Below are 21,085 nucleotides of genomic sequence, written 5' to 3'. Positions count from 1 at the left end.
ATACATCTTCAATAAAACAATGGAATTGTCATATTTCTATTAATTTTTCTTCTGCTTTAGACCATCAACTGATAGTGAAATGAAATGCATCCCTATTTTGGCATGTCGTGTGTCTGTTAAAAGACATTGTTACCTAGATTAGATTAGTTTTTCGTTCCATAGATCCATGCTGAGGAGATCCTCGTGGATGTGGAACATGTCAATTTTTTTCTTTTTTTTTTTTAAGCTGAAATAATACTAATAGTATGAATATATACAATATATCATTTGTTTCTATTAAATTCGTCAATGGAGTAGAAAGAGTTGGCCACTAGTAACTTTTTCAGGCTCCTTTTAAACTGATCTTTATTTGTAACCAAATGTTTTATGTTTGATGGCAAATTATTGAAGATGAGTGTTCCTGAGTAGTGGACCCCTTTTTGAACTAAAGTAAGTGCTTTTAAGTCCTTGTGCAGATAATTTTTGTTCCTGGTATTGTATGTATGAACTGAGCTATTTGTTGGATATATTATTTAGGACAAATTTCATTAAGGAGTAAATATACTGACAGGCAGTAGTTAGTATACCCAGTTCTTTGAAGAGGTTTCTACAACACATCCGTGAATTTACTCCACAAATAATACATATTACACGCTTTTGGACTCTGAAAACACTTGTTTGACTTGAAGAGTTACCCCAAAATATTATACCATATGACATTATGGAATGAAAGTAGGCAAAGTATGCAAGCTTTTTCATTTTTATGTCGCCTATGTCTGCTAACACTCGAATTGCAAATACAGTTTTGTTAAGGCGTTTCTGCAGTTCTGTGTTGTGCTCTTCCCAACTGAATTCATTATCAAGTTGTAATCCCAGGAATTTAAGACTGTCAACCTCTTCTATCTGCTCTTCTTCATACTTTATGCATATGCTGGGTGGAAACCTCTTACAGGTTCTGAATTGCATATAGTGAGTCTTTTCGAAGTTTAATGTCAGTGAGTTGGCTTTAAACCATTTATTAATATCCATGAAAATATCATTAGCAGATCTTTCTAGAACTACACTCAACGTACTAGTTATTGCAATACTTGTCATCTGCAAACAAAATGAACTCTGCTTCTGGCAGTGTAACTGATGAGAGATCATTAGTGTACACAAGAAAAAGCGATGGATCCTTGTGGGACACCACATGTAATTTCTTGCCATTCTGATGATGACTGATGACTTAATTCACTAGTCCCTTGCAGTGACACCCTTTGTTTCCTGTAAGTGAGGTATGACTTGAACCATTTTGCAGCACTGCCCGTGACACCATAGAATTCTAATTTATTTAAAAGTATGTTGTGGTTCACACAATCGAATTCCTTTGACAAATCACAGAAAATACCTGCTGCTTGTAACTTGTTATTTAATGAATTAAGTACATTTTCACTGTAGGTGTAAATAGCCTTCTCGATATCAGAACCCTTCATAAATCCAAACTGTGTTCTTGGTAATATGTTATTTGTGGTCAGATGGTTGAGAAGCTGCCTGTGCATTACTTTTTCTAAAATTTTTGAGAATGCTAACAAAAGTGAAATCGGTCTGTAGTTTGATGGTATCTCTTTATCCCCTTTCTTGAATAGAGGCTTAACATCTGTATATTTTAGCCAGTCAGGAAATGTCCCAGTTATAATGGACTGGTTACACAAGTAACTTAGAATTGTACTAAACTCACAAGAACATGCCTTAATTAACTTTGTTGATATTTCATCGTAACCACTAGAATGCTTTGTTTTGAAATTTCCCCATGTACAGTGGGGCTTGCTCATGGGGAAATTCTGCACCTTCTGTGGCAATTCAGTCCACCTGTAACTGGCACTAAGGTGTTGAACCAAGCAGTATTGCGCATTGGTCACATAAGTCAATACAGCTATGACGACGTGAAGAAGACAAGAATTGCCTCTACATTTCAAATTCTGCAGCTGATTCTTGAACCACTGTTCAGGGACCTTTATGGGAATTCAGTCTCATTGCAGTACTTTCTTGTCTTCCCTGGTGAATAGGAACAGCACAGTTCCTTAGTACTAGTAGGTCCTCAGTTCCAGAAAGAATTTTACTCATGTATAAAATAGGTTCAAACCCCTGTTTACTATACAAATGAGTTTGTCGTAATTCACTGACTGCCCTCATTTTCAAATACTGGATCAATATAGACTAGGTATTTGCACATAGAACCATGTATATGCCTAAAGACAGCATTAAGTCTAACAGTACTACTACTCTTGCTGTGTCATATCAAACATAACATTATCTCTCTTAATTTGAATAGATTATGACAAATATTTAAATTTGATTAATAATTATGTGAAATACTGAAGTAGAGTAACTATATAGTTGCTGATTCGACTCTTTCTAGCAGTCTCATTTTCGTCTTTGTATTTATTAACACACAGAAATGTTAATTAATGAACATTGAATCATACCTTTTGATTACTGGTTGTATGAAAGTAAATTTAAATTTGATAAAGAAATGTAAAACGTGAAAAATTACATACATCAGTAATACTGCTCCGCCCCTCTAATAATAAATGCGTTATTTTATAATCGTGTTTGACATTTTGGGGCCAAATTTTAATTAATTGTAAATAATGGCATTTTCAAGTGATTATTTTTAATTACTTAATACATGCTACATTTTATTTTAAAAAAACATGGTTCAGTAATTAATTCAGGAGTAATGAAATCACCACCTAATAGGAGAAGTGTTAACTCTTTGACAGGCAAGCACGAAAGAGAATGCATGTTTTGCTAGGTTCTGGAAAAAAATTCTTTACATTCCAGCAGACCTCTCCTTACTACATGATTCAACAACTGTTAATATAATTGTTAATTAAGAAACACGGAATTTGGATTTTGAAAATTTTTACACTAGTCACTCAGCTACTGGCAACAATGTCAATAAGCTACAAACAGTTTATACTTACCATCACATGGAAATCTGATCTTCAAGTGGTTTATTCATAAGCGTAACAAAGAGAGGAAGAAAAAAAAAAATGACAGTGTTACAATGTTGACTATTTGCCAAATGCTATGTAGAGCAAACTGTAGCTGTAGTCTGACCTTATGTCATATTTGCCATAAAGCACTTTTGGAGTACAGTTCTTATTACTTCTTTCCAATTTTGAAATACTTTATTTTCTGTTACTATTACAATGCTCACTCATCCAGACGAATAGGAGTCCCACACGTACGTGAAGTCAACTGCATTTGCACTGGATCTGCTCCTGTTACAAAATTTCCATTCCAATCTCCAATATGAAGGTAAACAAATTACAACCCATCAGGAAGAAAAAAAAACTTTATTTATACATTCTTTCAGAATAACTAAGAGGAATCACCCAAATAGTCTACAAGCAGAACTTACAGCATTTCAAACTATCATCATTTCTTGCAATAAAACAGTTCATTATTTTCCTATTGAAGGCTAAAAGAAAACAATAGATTTCACAACAAATGTTATACCAGAATAAATAAATAAAACTTGTGACAAATAATGATAATAGTGTAGCATTATTGCCTTTCCTTAAATGCAGAATTTGTATTTTAATAAATACATGGTTTCTGGTTGTAAAACTAATCAATACCAGTGGGGGGAGGGGGCGCACAGATAACCCATTCTATGGTTTTATCTTGCTTATAGTCAAGAAATGTTTTCTAATCTTATACACTGCTGTCAGTTTCATCAGTTGCAAGGCTATCACTTGAACAAAAAAAAAGTACAATCTGTACAAGATGCCTGGTTCTCCTAATAATTCACTGGATTTAATTCTTTATAATATTTGATCCTGTGCACATAATCTCCCAAGGCTTAAAAGAAAACAGAATTTTAGTTACTTATTATATTGCTTCCTATAAATACATTTTCACAGTGTGCACACTACCACCTTTTGCATGAGAAGAAATAACACAGCTAAGGCAAGTTGACAATCATTTTTCTTAATTGTATCATCAAAGATCACCAACTGTGAAGCAGTCATACTGCACATCGTCACAATAATTACAGTGCTTGAACCAGTTTCATCAATGAGGATGATAAACATGAGTAACGTCTTTATATTTATTACTCCATAAAGCAATTACCTATGAAACTTAATGGATATGGCCATAATCATGACATTCTGTATCAAGATGCTCTCTCAAGCTCCCACTTTACATACAAAAACGAACATTTCTAGAGCTTTAGCGTGTCCCTGTTAGAATTTCAACAAAACCCTAACTCAGCACTCGGGTAACAAAATTCATGTCTTAACATTACTATCCATTCTAGCTTATGATGTAAACACATTGCACAATGAAACAGCAGGAACAGAAATTAACAAATGCCTGAAAAAAGACACCAAATGAAGCAAAAAATATTTTGCCATCTGCTCTTACATTTCTCACACACAAAATAAAGTTTGCACAAGGTAAGATGATCAATAAAGAGACATAAGCTTCATGCTAACAATTCACCACTACTAGTTCACTGCAAACCTATAGTCAATGGAAAAAAGGAAATTTCAGTAAAATGAGAACTTTAAAATTCAGTCAAAGAAGCAATAAGAAGAAAATAAAGGCAACATTTGCCATCTGGGCACAAAAAAGTATGAAGAAATGATCGAGACAGAGAGGGCTGGCTTCATTGTATTAGAAGTATGTTGCTTATTTTTTGTTCTTATTGTTTCTCTGATTGAATGTTAAGGCTCTCCTTTTATTGAAATTCCTTTTTTCCACTCAAACTAGTACCAGAAAGTTGCACAGCCTGTTTAAGCAGAGATGGCAAGATGCGACAAGAAACTAGTCTTTGAAAAAGCTACCTGTTAATTTCTAATGTACTTCACACCATAATTTATTGAATGCTACAGATTAAGGTACAAATGCGTAGTCTCGTCAAGCCACAGCAAATGGTTATACATCGACTTGACATGGCTGGAAGCTTGAGAACATTGATATTTTTTTTTCATATTTGAAAAATTAGATTTCCATATCCAGTGAAGGGAGTTATAGAGCACCAGTTGTAACTGTTCAGCACTGTTACGAAGCTTGCATTTGTAGTGCTAATAAGACAAAACTAATCACTCTTTGCTACATCATGTTTCTAGCCAAACGATTCAGGTACGGCACTGGCACCATTTAAAAAGGGGTCTCTAAATTTGCCTAAATGTTACTGTCATCCTTTAAATATTCTCAAAGACAGTATATACTATTAATAGGCAAGAAAATTTAAGTTTCAATAATACTTCCACCAGCAGAGAGAACTACTACCAGATCATTTAGCACACAATTGGTATGGGTGATAACATAAATCTGCTTCTTACAACATGGCACAGAACTGAATGGTATAATCAACATCTGTACAACAATAACAAACAGCTCTTTAAAAGGAGGAGCTGGATGTGTTAATGAGCTACCATCACAGCAAATGGAAGTATCATTGTCAAGGTTTGATCTCTGCCAACACATCCAAATAGTATTTAAACATATTTATAGCACATAACAACACTCACCCATAACCACTTCCTTCACTCTGGATTTTGTCAGAAATGTACAATATTCAACAGTAGAAGATAATTCTGGGTGTAATCACATTGGCTGCCTTTTGTATGTACTACAATAGTGCCAATAAAATAGTGGTTGTCACATCCATCTATAGTACTCTTAAGATTACTTCTAATTAATGTATTTCACACATTAATTATAAATCTTTAAGTTCATTTGTATACAAAGATAACTGTTTTACTACTAATAATAGTGACTTCTCCGGTTCAGTGTGTAAAATCTTACTTTCTAGTTACTGTTATCCAGAATTTATTCTTAACTGTATAACACAAGATTTAACATGATCCCCTTGCAGTATGAAAAAACTGACAGTCATTTCATATCCATTCAGGAAGGCTTAGACTTAATTACCTACAGGCACACTCACGCAAACTGGTGTATCCCTTTGTACCTACCTTTGAAATCTAAGACCAAAATCTAATAGGTATTTATGGCTCATTTTGCAAAAACACGTGGCAGTCAACATACGATGCTCCAGCATGTATTCACATAATGACTTATTTTGTGGTGTGTTCTAAAGCTACTCATGGAAACTAACAAAATGGAATGCTAACTACAATGTCTCCAAGTACTTCATTCTTCCAAACCACAGTATGTCGTTAAACAAACTACCAAACTGGTTTCAGTTCTTTCACAAGGAGAGAACTAGGAGATACAAAGGGAGCCCCAGTGCAGTTGCCCACAAAGTATGTCCCTGTATTGCTTGTTAACAGTGCAATAAAACTGGTGAATATGCACTTGTAAATAAAAAGGAAAGAAACATGAAAATTAAGCCCGAAGAGCTTTGCTCACCCTGCACTAACAATATTGAAGTACTAACAGAGGTACCAAATTTCACCATTGCACAGAGGCCAGAAATTTGTTTCTGGTTTGATGGACATTAAACTTACAGTGATAATTTAAAAGAAAGAGAAATGTACAGTCTGCACAATATGCATGAAATGACCACGCTTGAAATATAAAATGTTCTTACCAGCTGAAATCAACAGAATCCCTCTTAATGTATGTTATATACTACTTACACACACACACACACACACACACACACACACACACACACCACCCATGATCATGCAATGACAGACCACACACTGGTCACAGTCTAATTATTTGCAGCCGTATCAGCGATCAGGCTCCATTTGCTTCCAGAATAGGGCAACATAGGTATTGCACAAGCAGACTCCTTTTCCTACCCCTATTGTCAATTTTAGTCAAAAAAATCTCCAGAGCAGGGATTCCTAGAATCTGCCTAAGGCCCGGTTCCGGGCAGCTACACCGGTATCCTACGGGTGTCGAAACAACCTCAGAGGCTCTGTCTTCGTCGCATCACCCATTACAGCCCACCACTATCCCGATCCATCACTCCCATACCGGGTAAGTGCACAATATATCGAGCCGTCTCTCGGTCCCCGGGAAACTGCGTGCATCGGTTCAAAATGGGAACAGTGGCACAGGGTCCTTTCAAATCGAGCCCCGGAAAGGTGGAGTTCCTCTCGGAAGGGCGAGGTCGGTGACCGCAGCACACTACTGCATGCTGGCCGCCGCCGAGGAGGAGGAGACGATCGAAGTGCCGGCCGTAGAACTGAGCATACTACTGCCAGTCAGGTCCTGGTAGCTGAACTGCGAGAAGTACGGCCCCGTCTGCTCCAGCTCTTCCGCGATGCTGTTCAGGGCGCTGTCCGAATGTTCGGGTGGCGTCAGCTCCACACTCTCACCAGTGAACTCCGACTCGAAATACCGGGTGTCTGTATCGGATGTCACTTGTGGCTTGAAAGGTGGCTTGATCTGTAAAGACATAAATAATGCTGCATTGAATTCTAACTTATTTACCTTGTATGACATAAAACACTGTCTGAAACGGTACCATCATCTCTGGGATTTTTATTTACAGTCTGTGCAGGGCCATTAGATGTGCAGTCGACAGGGCACATGTGGGCGGGTGCCGTAGGAAAAACGCCAAACGCTGGAGGGCAAATGCCATTCTAAACTGAAGGTTATACTCAAATTTTTTTTGTAAATATTAAGTGGATATCCTCAATGCCCACACTTGCATGGTCACCATTCAAAAAGATCTACTGTCACCTCTGCTTTGGTTAGTATCTAAAAAGAATTCCACTGAAAATGCAATAAAATCAGCAATTTGTTTTCAACTATCCTGATAAACATTTGTAGCTTTCAGCAAGTACCACAAGTGGCGAATTTTGAGTGAAGGAAGCATTTATCTTGCTGCCATGTCAAAATTTGCTTCTTTTGCCAAGCCATAGAGGAGTTAACAAAATGTTACCTCACTAATGTGTTGTGCTGACACAATTGTGAGAGAATTCCGAAACAGTGGTTCATTATGTATTGCTCCAAAACCCACAGCATCTCTCATTTCACCATCTAGCAATGGCCCTTAAAAACTACATTCTTTTATCAAAAAAGTCTTTAGTTAATGGAATAACATGGTAGATAATAAAATTTTGCATAAAAATCATATGGCAAAACACACTCCCCTTTTCATGTTAACTGAATCTTCAGTCAGTTCTTGGCAGAACAACGTTATAATAAATGAAAAGCACTAGTTTGCTTTTGTACTACAGTATTACTTTACTCTCCTCGTTTGTTAAAATCTCATTTCAGTATCTCAAACTGTTTATGAAATATGAGGAATGTTGTGGATATTACATTCTCACTTTATCACTGGCATACAAGATCACAAATTGTGTCAGCTACATCAGATCAATTTTCTACAGATTGGTGACCTTTAGAGACCACCAAAGTCTATGGAAAAATTCAGTATATGTTGGGTAAATTTCATACTTAGGAACATATTAAGTGATAGGCACCAAATGCAAAATCATAGTAGTTGTTGTTGTCTTCAGTCCTGAGACTGGTTTGATGCAGCTCTCCATGCTACTCTATCCTGTGCAAGCTGCTTCATCTTCCAGCACCTACTGCAACCTGCATCCTGCATCCTTCTGAATCTGCCTGGTGTATTCATCTCTTTATCTCCCTCTACGATTTTTACCCTCCACGCTGCCCTCCAATACAAAAATGGTGATCCCCTGATGCCTCAGAACATGTCCTACCAACCGATCCCTTCTTCTAGTCAAGTTGTGCCACAAACTTCTCTTCTCCCCAATCCTATTCAATACTTCCTCATTAGTTATATGATCTACCCATCTAATCACAGTAACCCCTATTTTTAATTACAAACTATTTCAAATTTCAGTCAGTGTTCTACTTAAAGGCAAATTTCACAATAACTACGACCATTAGCAAAATAATGAGCATGTCATCAGAAAGGTGACACAGAGGTATAAGTCACAAAAAAAAGAATTTTTTAATGAATAGTTTCTGTAAAATCATTCGAGAAAGAATGTAGAGTGTGCGCCTGGATTCTGTCATCACCAAGCAGCCAAAAGCCAGCAAACAATGTCAGTCTCCACTTCCGAATGAATGAATGATTTGATCATCACTTTGGACAAAAATTGGTCACTGCATATTGCCACCATAGCCCGTGCGACTCTGCTTATCAGGTTCAGTGGGAACATGCAAGGAAAAAACTACTTGGGCTTGGAACAAGTCAGTCCCTGTCACCCAAGCCCATATTTGTAAGATGGCTGGTATTTGTATTATGGGCATTAGGCCATGGTCCAAGGCGTAATTCTCTGCCTAACGTTTTGTTGTTCAAGGCTGGAGATATTGCCGGAGGCTTCAACAACTCGGAATGCAGTTAAAGGCTCAAACAAGGTCACCCAGCTAACTGTTTATACACACGTCAAAAAAAGTTTTGCATCACCTCAGTTCCGTAACCTGTACAGAAAATTGGAATAAAGATCAACATAAACATCATTTTTGCCCTTTTTATTGTTCATGAAAACCTCACATTGCATGTTGTACCACCATACAGTGTTACCTTCAGAGGTGGTGGTCCAGATTGCTGTACACACCGGTACCTCTAATACCCAGCAGCACGTCCTGCCTGTATTCATCGTAGCACTAGTCGAGCGACGTCGTTATCCTGAAGGATGCACATGATGGGGGCGCGAATTGTCGCCCATTAAGAGAATGCCTCACCAATATGCTGCCAATATGGTTGCACTATTGGTTGGAGGATGGCATTCATGTATTGTACAGCTATTACGGCACATTCCATGACCACCAGCGGAGTACATGAGCCCCACATAATGCCATCCTGAAACAGCTGGGAACCTCCACCTTGTTGCACTTGCTGGACAGTGTGTCTAAGACTTCCACAGCCTGAACAGCTTGCCTCCAAACACATCTCCGACGATTGTCTGGTTGAAGACATATGTTCATTTTATTAAGCACCAATTATTTATCTAATTTCCATCCATATTCTTTTGAAAGTAGGTTTGAACTGTGTATTCAAAGAATGTGGATCCATGATATATTTAACTCATCATGTAAACATACCGTATTTACTCGAACCTAAGCCGCACCTGAAAAATGAGACTCGAAATCAAGGAAAAAAATTTTCCTGGATCTAAGCCGCACCTGAAATTTGAGACTCGAAATTCAAGGGAAGAGAAAAGTTTAAGGCCACACCTCCAAATTTAAACAAAGCTGGTTCGTTGTAATATGAGATACAATTTAGGTCGAATGAATGACGATGCAGCTACAGTAGTTTGGTTCAAGTCGTAAGCTTAGCAGTTAAGCTTTACCAGGTAGCCATTGCTATGGGTCAGGCACTCCGTCCGTATTTATACGGGTTCCCATCATTTTTCACATGCTTCGTCTGGTTTGAATCGACTGCTTATTTTTCTTTGATCTGATAAGTTCCATTCTCTTTGTTATAGGTGTTGACGTCACTTTAAGCTGAAGATGCATTACTGTACTGTGTAATGCATTGTTTGTCGCATTCTGATAATGAGTGTTTACGGGATGCCGCCGCTCGCGGCATGGCTTGCTTTTGTGCGTGCCGCTTTAGGTGCCGCCACAACTAACTTCTGCCGTCGAATATATGTAGCGCTACACAGGCATGCTTTGCAGGCACAAAGATAAATATTTGACCACTGCATTTTTGTACATTATCCATCGAAGTAAATACAAATCCCGTATTGTTCATCTTCGAATGTTGCAGCGTTTCAATGTACTACGAAAATCCGACTGGCAAGACTGTTAGGGATGTTTGTCAATATGGCCAACTCTACGTTCTGAATTTTTTCCTACCCGTGAGAAGTGATGGTTGCTAATAAGAACTTTTGTGAATCGTGAGTCACATGCAGTATTCTCTTCAACATAAGAATAATACAAATATAAACATTTTTCCATGTATTCTTTTGTGTTTGCTGCTATTTGTATTATTCTTATGTTGAAGAGAATACTGCATGTGACTCACGATTCACCAAAGTTCTTATTAGCAACCATCACTTCTCACAGGTAGGAAAAAATTCAGAATGTAGAGTTGGCCATATTGACAAACATCCCTAACAGTCTTGCCAGTCAGATTTTCATAGTACATTGAAACGCTGCAACATTCGAAGATGAACAATACGGGATTTGTATTTACTTCGATGGATAATGTATAAAAATGCAGTGGTCGAAACTCGGGGAGGAGGAAAAAAAGCTCATCTTCCAACTTTTTTTTTTTTATTTATTAACTGACGCAGAGGTTTTGGCATCAGTATTTATCTTTGTGCCTGCAAAGCATGCCTGTGTAGCGCTACATATATTCGACGGCACCTACCAACATTTTTCAGACCTTCCGCTTACTTTGCACTCGATTCTAAGCCGCTGGCGGTTTTTTGGATTACAACAACCGGAAAAAAAGTGCGGCTTAGATTCGAGTAAATACGGTAAACATGTGCCCACATGTGCAATGCTACATAATTCAACATCTAACAAGCATCAGTGTAATGTTGTGTGTGTGGACAGCCACAGGTAACTAGGTGCTTTTCAACCGTATTGTTTTTGTGACAAACTTGTTTTTATTTTTAACAAACATACATGAAATGTGCTACATACTCTCCATTCTAATGTGAACATAGCATGTACGATACAGTTATTAGGGAACAGGATGTACAACAGGTTTTTTGAATATCAGAAAATGACAGTCTTAACTCTTAACTGTTGAAACCAGTCATCAGGAATAATTAGTATTGAGTGTGATTTTCACTATTAAAAGTTCCCTCCTCTTTTCTGTTGAAATTATTTTTGTGCTTTTGTATTTCTTTGGTCTCTGTACACAGCACATCCTAGCTACAGCCACAGGATCAGAAATAAATTTGGTGGTTTACGGTTCTACAGCACGATCAGCTATTGCTGATTTATCAGTCTTGTCCAGACGACAATTGCTGGGTGTTAATGCTTCTTTTTATGGTTCCAATGTACACTTGGCCCAAAGTCCAAGAAATTTTATACACCACTGCTGTGGCAAGTAGCAATATAGGCTTTTGCAGTGTTTAAATATTCACACTGCTTTCTTGTTGGTCTAAACTCTGTATCCACACAATGTTTTCAGAGTACTTTGCTGACACGATCCACGACAGCAAATATCAAAGCTGGATCTTGTTTTTTACCTAAACTAACTGCATTACAAACATATATAGAATCAGCCAGAGCATTGTTTAGGAGCAAACTTAAGAAAGGTGAGATGGAAGCTCTCTGATATCTGAATGCTGATAAATTCTACCAGCAGATAGAAGTATGGCTACAGTGGTAATGAAGAAATATGAAAACGACAGTAAAATTTGGGACTCATTAGAACCAGGAAGGTAAAGAGAACTTGAGGGAGATCCCACAGCTTCTCTTCTCTGGCTAATGAAAAAGCTAATAATGGCCTCTTCTGATGTGTCCTATTGGCAAGAAGAGTCTCATCAAATTGGAAGCATTCCCACCAAAAAAGTATGGTTCACCAGAAATTCACAAATGGGGCATTCCATTGAGATCAATTGTTAGCACCATTGGTTGTCTGACCTATGAGATTACAGAACACTAGGCTGCTCTTCTACAGCCATTTACAGGAAACACTGATACTTGTATCAGAGATTGTTGTCATTTTATGATGAAATTAAAATCATTCAGGCTTAGTCCAAGTGATATTATGGTCAGTTTTGATTTATCACTGAATACTACAATTCCTCTCAATGAGGTGATGTCACAGGTCGGAAGGTATGTTAGATCTCTTCTAGAACGTCCCAGATCAATTTACTTTGAATAAGAGAGCAAATTCTATGAGACAACAGATAATGTGGCTATGGAAAACCCACTCAGCATAGTTGTAGCAAATTTTTATGTGGACAGAATGGAAGGAGCAGCCCTTCAGATAACGAAGACGAAAAAACCCTCATGATGTTTTCAGTACATGGACGATTCTTTTGTTATGTGGTCCCATGAAGAAGAACTCTTCAAATTTCAAAATCCTTTGAGTAATGTTAATTCTAATATAAGGTCCATAATGGAATACAAGAAAGAAGGTCTAGTTTCATTTCTGGATATACACACACACTTAGAAAACTTTATGGAACTTTATACCCAAAAAGTCTACAGAAAGCCCACTCACACAGATAGATACCCGCACAAAAATTCCAGTCATCATCATCCAAAGCAGAAAAGAGGAGTGATTAAAACGTGTTTACTGGACTAAAGTAACTGATGAATCACTGCACTTGGAAGACAAGCTCGATCATTCAAGAATAGCTTTCAGAAGAGATGGCTACTCTGACAGAGATAAACAAAGAACTACATCCTAAAAGGTCTACAGTTTCTAACAAAAAAGAGTCAACTAAAGGAAAAATTTTCCTTCCATTTGTAAAAACTGTCACAGATCACATCAGCAAAGTATTCAGAAAACTCTCAACTGATTCAGTGTTTAAACCAACCAGAAAGGCGCACAAATATTTGAACATTACAAAGCACCAACACCTGCACCTTGCCACAGCGGTAGTATATGAAATCTGCTGCACTTACAGCCAAGTACGCAAAGAAACTACAAAAAGGAGCATTAACAACTGTCTTACACACACACACACACACACACACACACACACGAGAGCAACTGTCACTTTGGCAACTCAACAGTAACAGATCATGCATTAGGTGCAGAAAATCATCAAATTTGTTTCTCTGACACTGTGGTTTTAGCTTGCATTTGTCACAAATCTCTCACGAAGTGCCAAGTCCCAAGCAATTGGAAAAAAAGTGCAGGTGACTCCTGTATGTAGGAAGAGTAAAGAAATGGACCCACACAATTACAGACCATAGCCTTAATATCGGTAGGCTGTAGAATTCTAGAGCATATTGCAAGTCTGACTATAATAAACTTCCTATAGACCAAGAAGCTCATGTTCACAAATCAGCACAGTTTTAGAAAGCACCACTTGTGCGAAACTCAGTTTTCCCTTTTCTCACACGATATACTGTGAACTACAGATGACAGATTCCATATTTCTAGGTTTCTGGAAAGCATTTGACACAGTGCCCCACTGAAGGCTATTAACAATGGAACGAGCATATGGAATTAGTTCACAGATATGCGAGTGACTCAAAGACTTCTTATGTAATAGAACCCAGTATGTTGTCCTCCATGCAGAGCGTTCACCAGAGACAACAGTATTGGCAGGAGTGCGCCAGGGAAGCGTGTCAGGACTACTGTTCTCTATATACATGAATGATTTGGCAGAGAGGTTGAGCAGCAATCTGCTGTTTGCTGACGAAGCTTACAGCTATGGTAAGGTGTCTAAGTTGAGTGGCTATAGGAAGACACAAGGTGACTTAGAGAAAATTTCTAGGTGATGTGATGAAAGGCAACTGCCTCCAAACGTTACAAAATGTAAGTTAATGTGGATAAGAAGGAGTAACAAAGCCTGTAATATTCAGATACAGCATTAGTAGTGTCCTGTGTGACTAGTCGTGTCGTATAAATATCTAGGCACATCATTGCAAAGCAATATGAAATGGGATGAGCATGTGAGGACTACGGTAGGGAGGGTGAATGATCTACTTCGGTTTATTGGGAGAATTTTAGGTATGTGGTTCACTTGTAAAGGAGATGGCATACAGCATGCTGGTGTGACCTATTCTTGAATACTGCTGAAGTGTTTGGGCTCCCCACCAATAGCACTGAAGGAAGACATCGAAGCAATTCAGAAGCCAATTGCTCAATTTGTTGCTAGGAGGTATGAACAACACCCAAGCATTACGGAGATGCTTTGGAAACTCAAATGGGAAACCCTGGAGGGAATGTGGTGTTCTTCTCGAGGAATTCTATTGAGAAAATTTATAGAAATGGCATTAGAAGCTGACTGCCGAATCTCCCTCACTCTATTTCTGAGTGGAACAGGAAAGAAAATGACTAGTAGTGGTACAAGGTGCACTGCACCATGCACCGTATAATGGGTTATCGAGTATCTATGTAGGTGTAGAACGTACATTTTTTGCTCATTTACTTGACATTGTAGAAAGCCCTTACAATTCCCTTTGTCTCCTTGGAGAATGACTGTCTCAGTATCTTCTCGGAGCAGTGTAAGTGCATTCCTCCTTTCCTTGGAGATGTTTCACTTTGGCAGTTTTTCACCAATCCATATTTTATACTCATTACACTGTTAATTTCATTCGAACATTCTCCAATTCTTTCTCACTTCCACTGAGGATAGAAATGGCATCATATTATTTCACTCTGAATTTTAACCTAATTCCTGAAACTTCCTGTGGGGTTTCACCTCTTTAAACAAAATGGTAGTAACAACATTATTAGCATAAAACCTGTTCCTGTGACTTATTATTTCCAAGTAAGAAGAATCAGTATAATTTAAAGACCAGTTTTGAATGAAGACGGTCTCCAATCGAGAATGGTGCAGTGTCTGCATAGTTTCGTGAATCCCATATGTGGGGAATACCGCACTCCTAAGAGACGCATTTCACTCAACAGACATGTACCTGCAAAGTTTCAGAATGGCGGACCATCATGTAAACACAGTGGGACAGGTCCTCTCTAAGTCATGAAACGGCTGCAGTCAGGCTGCCGTCATGCCGTCATCGCAGAACCAGAAATTTCTGCCCCCGTCAACTGACTGGAGCACACATCACTTCATTTCAAGACTCCAGGCACTGCTCAGACAACACTCAGCAGAGTATTCTCCAGCACACAAAGAGTGTCTGTGACGATAACACTAAAAAGTCTTCTTTGAAATATTTTTAAACACAGACACTTTTAAATAAGTATAATGTTATTTCATAGATGAACAACACTGAATTTTAGCAAAACACACATGATGATGTTCTAGTACAAGCCCATGCAGCCGCTGTGCACAATTATTCAGGGTCTCATAGTCTGAATCATTTAGTATTTGTTATAATTATCTACTAAACATACAGAAATCAACGTTAACAGGCAGTTATTTATACAATGGCCTCACTTGGCAGGAGCATTGTGTGTTGTCTGCTGAACAGTTATAACAAATACCTCTGTTATAGTGCATGTCACCTAGCATGGCACTTCCGCACATAGAGGCGGAGCGGACAGGAGGTGTGAGGATATGAGAACTGAGAGAGCAGCAGCAGAGAGTAGGCAAACAAAGTCCACACTGCTGAACCACTTTGCTGTGGACAACAGTCAGGCTTATTTGCCTACGGTACATCGTATTATACGTTCAGATCTTTGAGGAGAAAGGTAAGTATTAAAACCAACTTCGATCAGTCGTCATGAGAGAAATAGTAATTCACGTCTTGATGATATTGCGTCCATTGCCCCACAGATTTACACTGCTTGACGTCAGGAGGCGAGAACAGCTGACACGGCTTTGTGAACACGTGAAATAAAATTTTTCTCAAAACAACAATAGTCTAACAACAAGGTAATTGAAATTGCTTGCAATAATTACCATTTATTGCAATTTTGAACTGCATTATAAGTAAAAATTTAATACACAACAAAATTAACTTTGAGCACAAACTGAAATAATTATTTTTGCTTGACAACTGCTTCTGCTCAACAGAATTTTCAAAAGTGTGTGTTGCTCAACAGAATTTTCAAAAGTGTGTGTGTGTGTGTGTGTGTGTGTGTGTGTGTGTGTGGGGGGGGGGTTATGTGTTTGACTACAGTTTTAAGTGTAATCACTGCATGGAAAAAAGAATTAGTGGTAGATAAAGTTATGGTAGATAAAGTTAATGTAAAAGACTATCATAAAAATGGGGAGTAAGTTGTCATACTTTTCGTTGTAAACCGGAATGATGAGTGTAAACTAACGCATTCGATAATTTATCATCCATTGAATAAGCAAACAATTAACCATTATCTGCGAATAACTGCAGGGAATCTGGACGATAACATTGAAAACCACCGATATATTGACAAGTAACAGTTACTCTCATTTTAGGGCCTTATGCAGTTCATGCCTTGAAAATGACAGAGGTTTACAAACATGGTGGGAGAAGCTTAACTTCTCCTTGGGCAATATGTTGAACATTATAGTCCACATAATTTGAAAGATACTAAGTCCTAATCAAAAAGGCTAGGAAGTTCTAATTATTATGTATGCAACTGATATGTTGACAAACACATTTTTAATTTACACCATGAGTCTTTAAAACTAAGAAATATTACTACTTTGGAACAAAGTCCACATTGTAATACCATTGTCACTTCTATTCGAGTCTGTTTCCGAACAATCTGACTATAAATTTACGATTATAGGTTCAAGGCTTATATCCATCATCACTTCCCTGTCAAATTATTCTTTCTGAAGCTTTTCAGCATGCCACACAGACTGTGCCCACACTGCAGATGGGATGTTGTCTGTTACCTCATTGTGTATTGCCTTATGCACAAGCGATTCACTGTACATTATCTTAAATGTTTCGGTTTTTTTTTCTCCCACACAGCCTTAAAAAACTTTTCCCAAATTAATTCCATGGGGCTACAATGACAGTGTTACGTGGGTAAATGCAAAACTGTGTGATCCCATTCACTTGTAAGGAAGTCACGTTTGTACATTCTGTCACTTGACTTGTATAAATTAACGAGCTGCAGGGGATCGGCACGAGTCTGGCTTATACAGTGCTTAATATATTTATTTTTATTTTTAAGCCAGGGAAAAATATACACTTTTCTGGTTTTTGTACTTGATATTTTCTCTATAACAGTTGAATTATAACTGGCAATGACTGACTTCGAAACAAGGTATGACAAGAATTGTGAATCATGTCACAAAACTGACAGCGTTCGCTGCCGAATGGTAATCACTGCTGTGTTTCTTACATGTACATACAAGTTTATTCACTGTTGAACTATCTCCTCCTCTTGTATCATGAATCTGAATCATGTAGTTCGTGCTGCAGCTATGTCACTTCTGTCAACTAAAAAGTCCCTTCTCAACATATCTGGAACCAATATCTTTTAAAATCTTTACCTTGACAAAGTGCTTACCATTGAAGCCTGCATAACTGTAACACATTTTTGTTATGTCGGGCATTCGTCATTCACATGGAGCACTTTAAAACATTGTTGTTAAAGCCATCCATTTGTGTTACAAGTTCCTTGCGATTTTGATGCTTTCGAGGCGACACGAAACCAACTGTTTCTATGGTTCCTACAGCTCTGACGCTTTCGTTTACAGTTCTCTTTACAGTTCTCTTGCCGACATTCTCTGCTACCCATTCAGACAGAGAATGAATATTATTGGCTGCCAGTGACTAGTAGAGGGGGGATGTACAGAACGGCTGAAAATCGAGCAGCATTCTTACGTGACGCAAGCTTTAAGTATAGATAGAGTCACGCGAGTACTGTGCATGTTACGGGACATGCTTCTACACGTCCATAAAAATTAAAGTTAATGCAGACAAATAGGAAAAACAAACCTTTAACTTTCAAATACAGCATTCAGCATCCTGCTTTCCACAGTCATGCCATTGAAGTATTTGGGTGTAACACTGCAAAGTGATACCAAATGGAACAGGTTATCTGAGGGTAGTGGTAGTGAAGGCAAATCATTGACTACAGTTTACTTGTAAAATTTCAAGAAAGTGTGGTTCATCTGTAAAGGAGACCGCATATGGATACTAGTGCAATCAATTCTTGAGTACTGCTTCAGTGTTTCGGATTCACACCAGGTCGAGTCAAGGAAAGACATCGAAGCAATTCAGAAGTGGGCTGCTAGATTTATTACCAGTAGGTTTGAACATCACACATGTATTATAGAGATGCTTCAGAAACTCAAATGGTAATATATGGAGGGAAGACAACATTCTTTTCACAGAATGCTACTGAGAAAATTTAGAGAACTGGCATTTGAAGCTGACAGCAGACTGATTCTACTGGGCCTGCCTAAATACATTCCGAGTTAGGACCACAGAGATAAGATATGAGAAATTAGTGTTCATACATAGGTATACAGACAGTCATTTTTTTCCTTGCTCTATTTGTAGGTTGAACAGGAAAGGAAATGACTAGAAGTGGCACAGGGTAACCTCTGCCATGAACCATACTGTGGCTTGCAGAGTATGTATATGTAGATCTAATAATCACTACGTTATAATGAATAATGTACGGAGGGGCCGCAGAAATACTGAAGTACAAGAACAATTTCAACAGACAGGGACTAAAATTAGACAAGTTGTGGGCCTCAGAGCTAAATAAAATGAACAGCCACTCTTCCTCGCAGCAAGCTCCATAGCATACAGTGGCGTAAGTCCGTGATCTAATGCAGCAGTCTGGTGTCATCATGAACCGGCCATTGAATAGCCACATGTAAACATTTTAGTTTGCTGAGGCTGTTTGAGTCTGTAACTGCTTTGCCAGTCTGTAAGGCATCTAATGATTTGTATAGTGTTTTTACAGAAAATTTTGCCTTGGACCACAGTCTAATGTCCATAATACAAATATTAGCAATATTGAGTCTATACACAATACAGAATGATGATTAAAAAATATATATAAAAAAGAGGACTTTTGACTTAATAAAACAGGAAAAGCTGTGAGAGAGTATAAGAAGAAATAAAAAAGAATACATAGAAAAATTCTCATCTACTTAAAGGAAGTCCTGTACAAACTAACAGTAAATCGCACTGAATTCTGTGAAATAACACTGAAATTGGCAAGAAAATAATCCTCCACCACCACCACCACCGCCGCCACCACCATCCTTAATTGTAAGTAAACACTTTTAGCCATGTAAAGCCTCTTTGTACTGAACATGTTCGCTCAAGATTACACCACTGCCTAGTTTCAGTTGGTTGGTTGGTTGAGTTAAAAAGTCTTCAGTCCCTTCATCCTATAGGCATTGAACCGGTCTGAACTGTGAGGTCTTCAGTCCCTTCATCCTATAGGTATTGAACCAGGAATAACTCTCAGAAGAAGGATACAGAAGGCAATCCTGGGCAGCCCAACTGTAAGCAAGATACCAGAAGACAGAAAGAAAAATCAGGAGAAAAAGGAGGTTGTGCGAGGGGGTAATGTGGGTGAGCCCCTCTGCCAAGAATGCAATTGGTGGTCCTCAGCATGGTATGCAGTGAAGTTAAGGAACAATAGAACATTAAATATGGTAAATGTAAAAGAATAGGAAGAATAAAAAGATGGTAAGGGTAGGGGCCGGGCCAGGCCATGCCATGCCATGCCACTGAGCAAGGGCCACCATGGGACACCTGGGCCAGACCAGGTGGGGGTGCCTCTCCAACTCCTCATGCAGTCAATGAAGCCAAAGTGCTCCATTTCACAGGGGTGAGCAGAAACCATCTTCACAGGTGAAACATAAAACCAGGTCAACGGTTTTGGAGCCATCCATTAAAACCACAGTAGCATGTCAGGAAATTTAAGATATTGCCGCAAACCACCCAAATTTGGGAGTCTATCAGGATGTGGGCCACTGTCAGGCAGACACCACATCAGCAGTAAGGTGGGTTCTGATGTCAGAGACTGTAGCTGTGGATCAGCCAAACATGGCCAATGCGTAGCCGAGAAAGAAGACTGGATTCCATGCAAGAAATATGAAGAAAAGACTGCCACACAGTTGTAGTCTCTTTTATTGCTCTCAGTTTGTTTGGGAGTCCAAGACGAACCATTACGAGTTCCACACATCCGACAGTTCCAAAAGTGGCATCCTGTCATCCAACTTTGCCAAGCAGTTGGCACATCCATTCCCTTGGATCCCAACATGCCCATGAGTTCAAATGAAGTTAACTGGCCATCCAGCTTGATGAAGGTCAGAAAGAAATCCTGGATAGTCACGGCTAATGGGTGACGAGCAGCACTGGTCTGTAGTCCGAAGGCTGCTCAGGGAGTCACCGCAGACTACAAGCATGTTGCCAGTGCAAGAACAAGTGTGGCTAAGGGCTCGTCTGATGGCCGCTAATTCAGCAGTGAAGACACTGCATCCATTCAGCAAGGAGTGTAGTTCACTGAACCTTGTATGTGTGTATGCAATAAAGAGACCCTACAGTTGCTGCTATACTGTTGATGGCTTCTACAAAAGAAGGGACACTTAATACAGAGCCCCATGGCACCTCACTCTCTTGAACGTTGGGGTTACTGTGGAAAGCACCAACTCTAACCCAAAAGTGCTGTGTAGCATCAAGTGGATGCGGT

General features: G+C 38.6%; 1 protein-coding gene across 1 annotated transcript in view; it reads right to left on the bottom strand.

Moving 5' to 3' along the window:
- Positions 1-3,301: 3,301 nt before the first annotated feature.
- The window catches only part of LOC124716995 (RAC serine/threonine-protein kinase), a 694,752-nt gene continuing 676,968 nt past the window's right edge, over positions 3,302-21,085 (bottom strand). The window contains exon 10 of the mRNA XM_047243620.1: positions 3,302-7,344. Within this exon, the coding sequence (XP_047099576.1) occupies positions 7,084-7,344 (261 nt within the window). The 3' untranslated portion in view covers positions 3,302-7,083. The remainder of the gene's footprint in view (positions 7,345-21,085) is intronic.

Source organism: Schistocerca piceifrons, chromosome 9 (assembly GCF_021461385.2).
Source record: "Schistocerca piceifrons isolate TAMUIC-IGC-003096 chromosome 9, iqSchPice1.1, whole genome shotgun sequence".
NCBI classification, from domain to species: domain Eukaryota; kingdom Metazoa; phylum Arthropoda; class Insecta; order Orthoptera; family Acrididae; genus Schistocerca; species Schistocerca piceifrons.
This window is presented reverse-complemented; position numbering and strand designations above follow the sequence as displayed.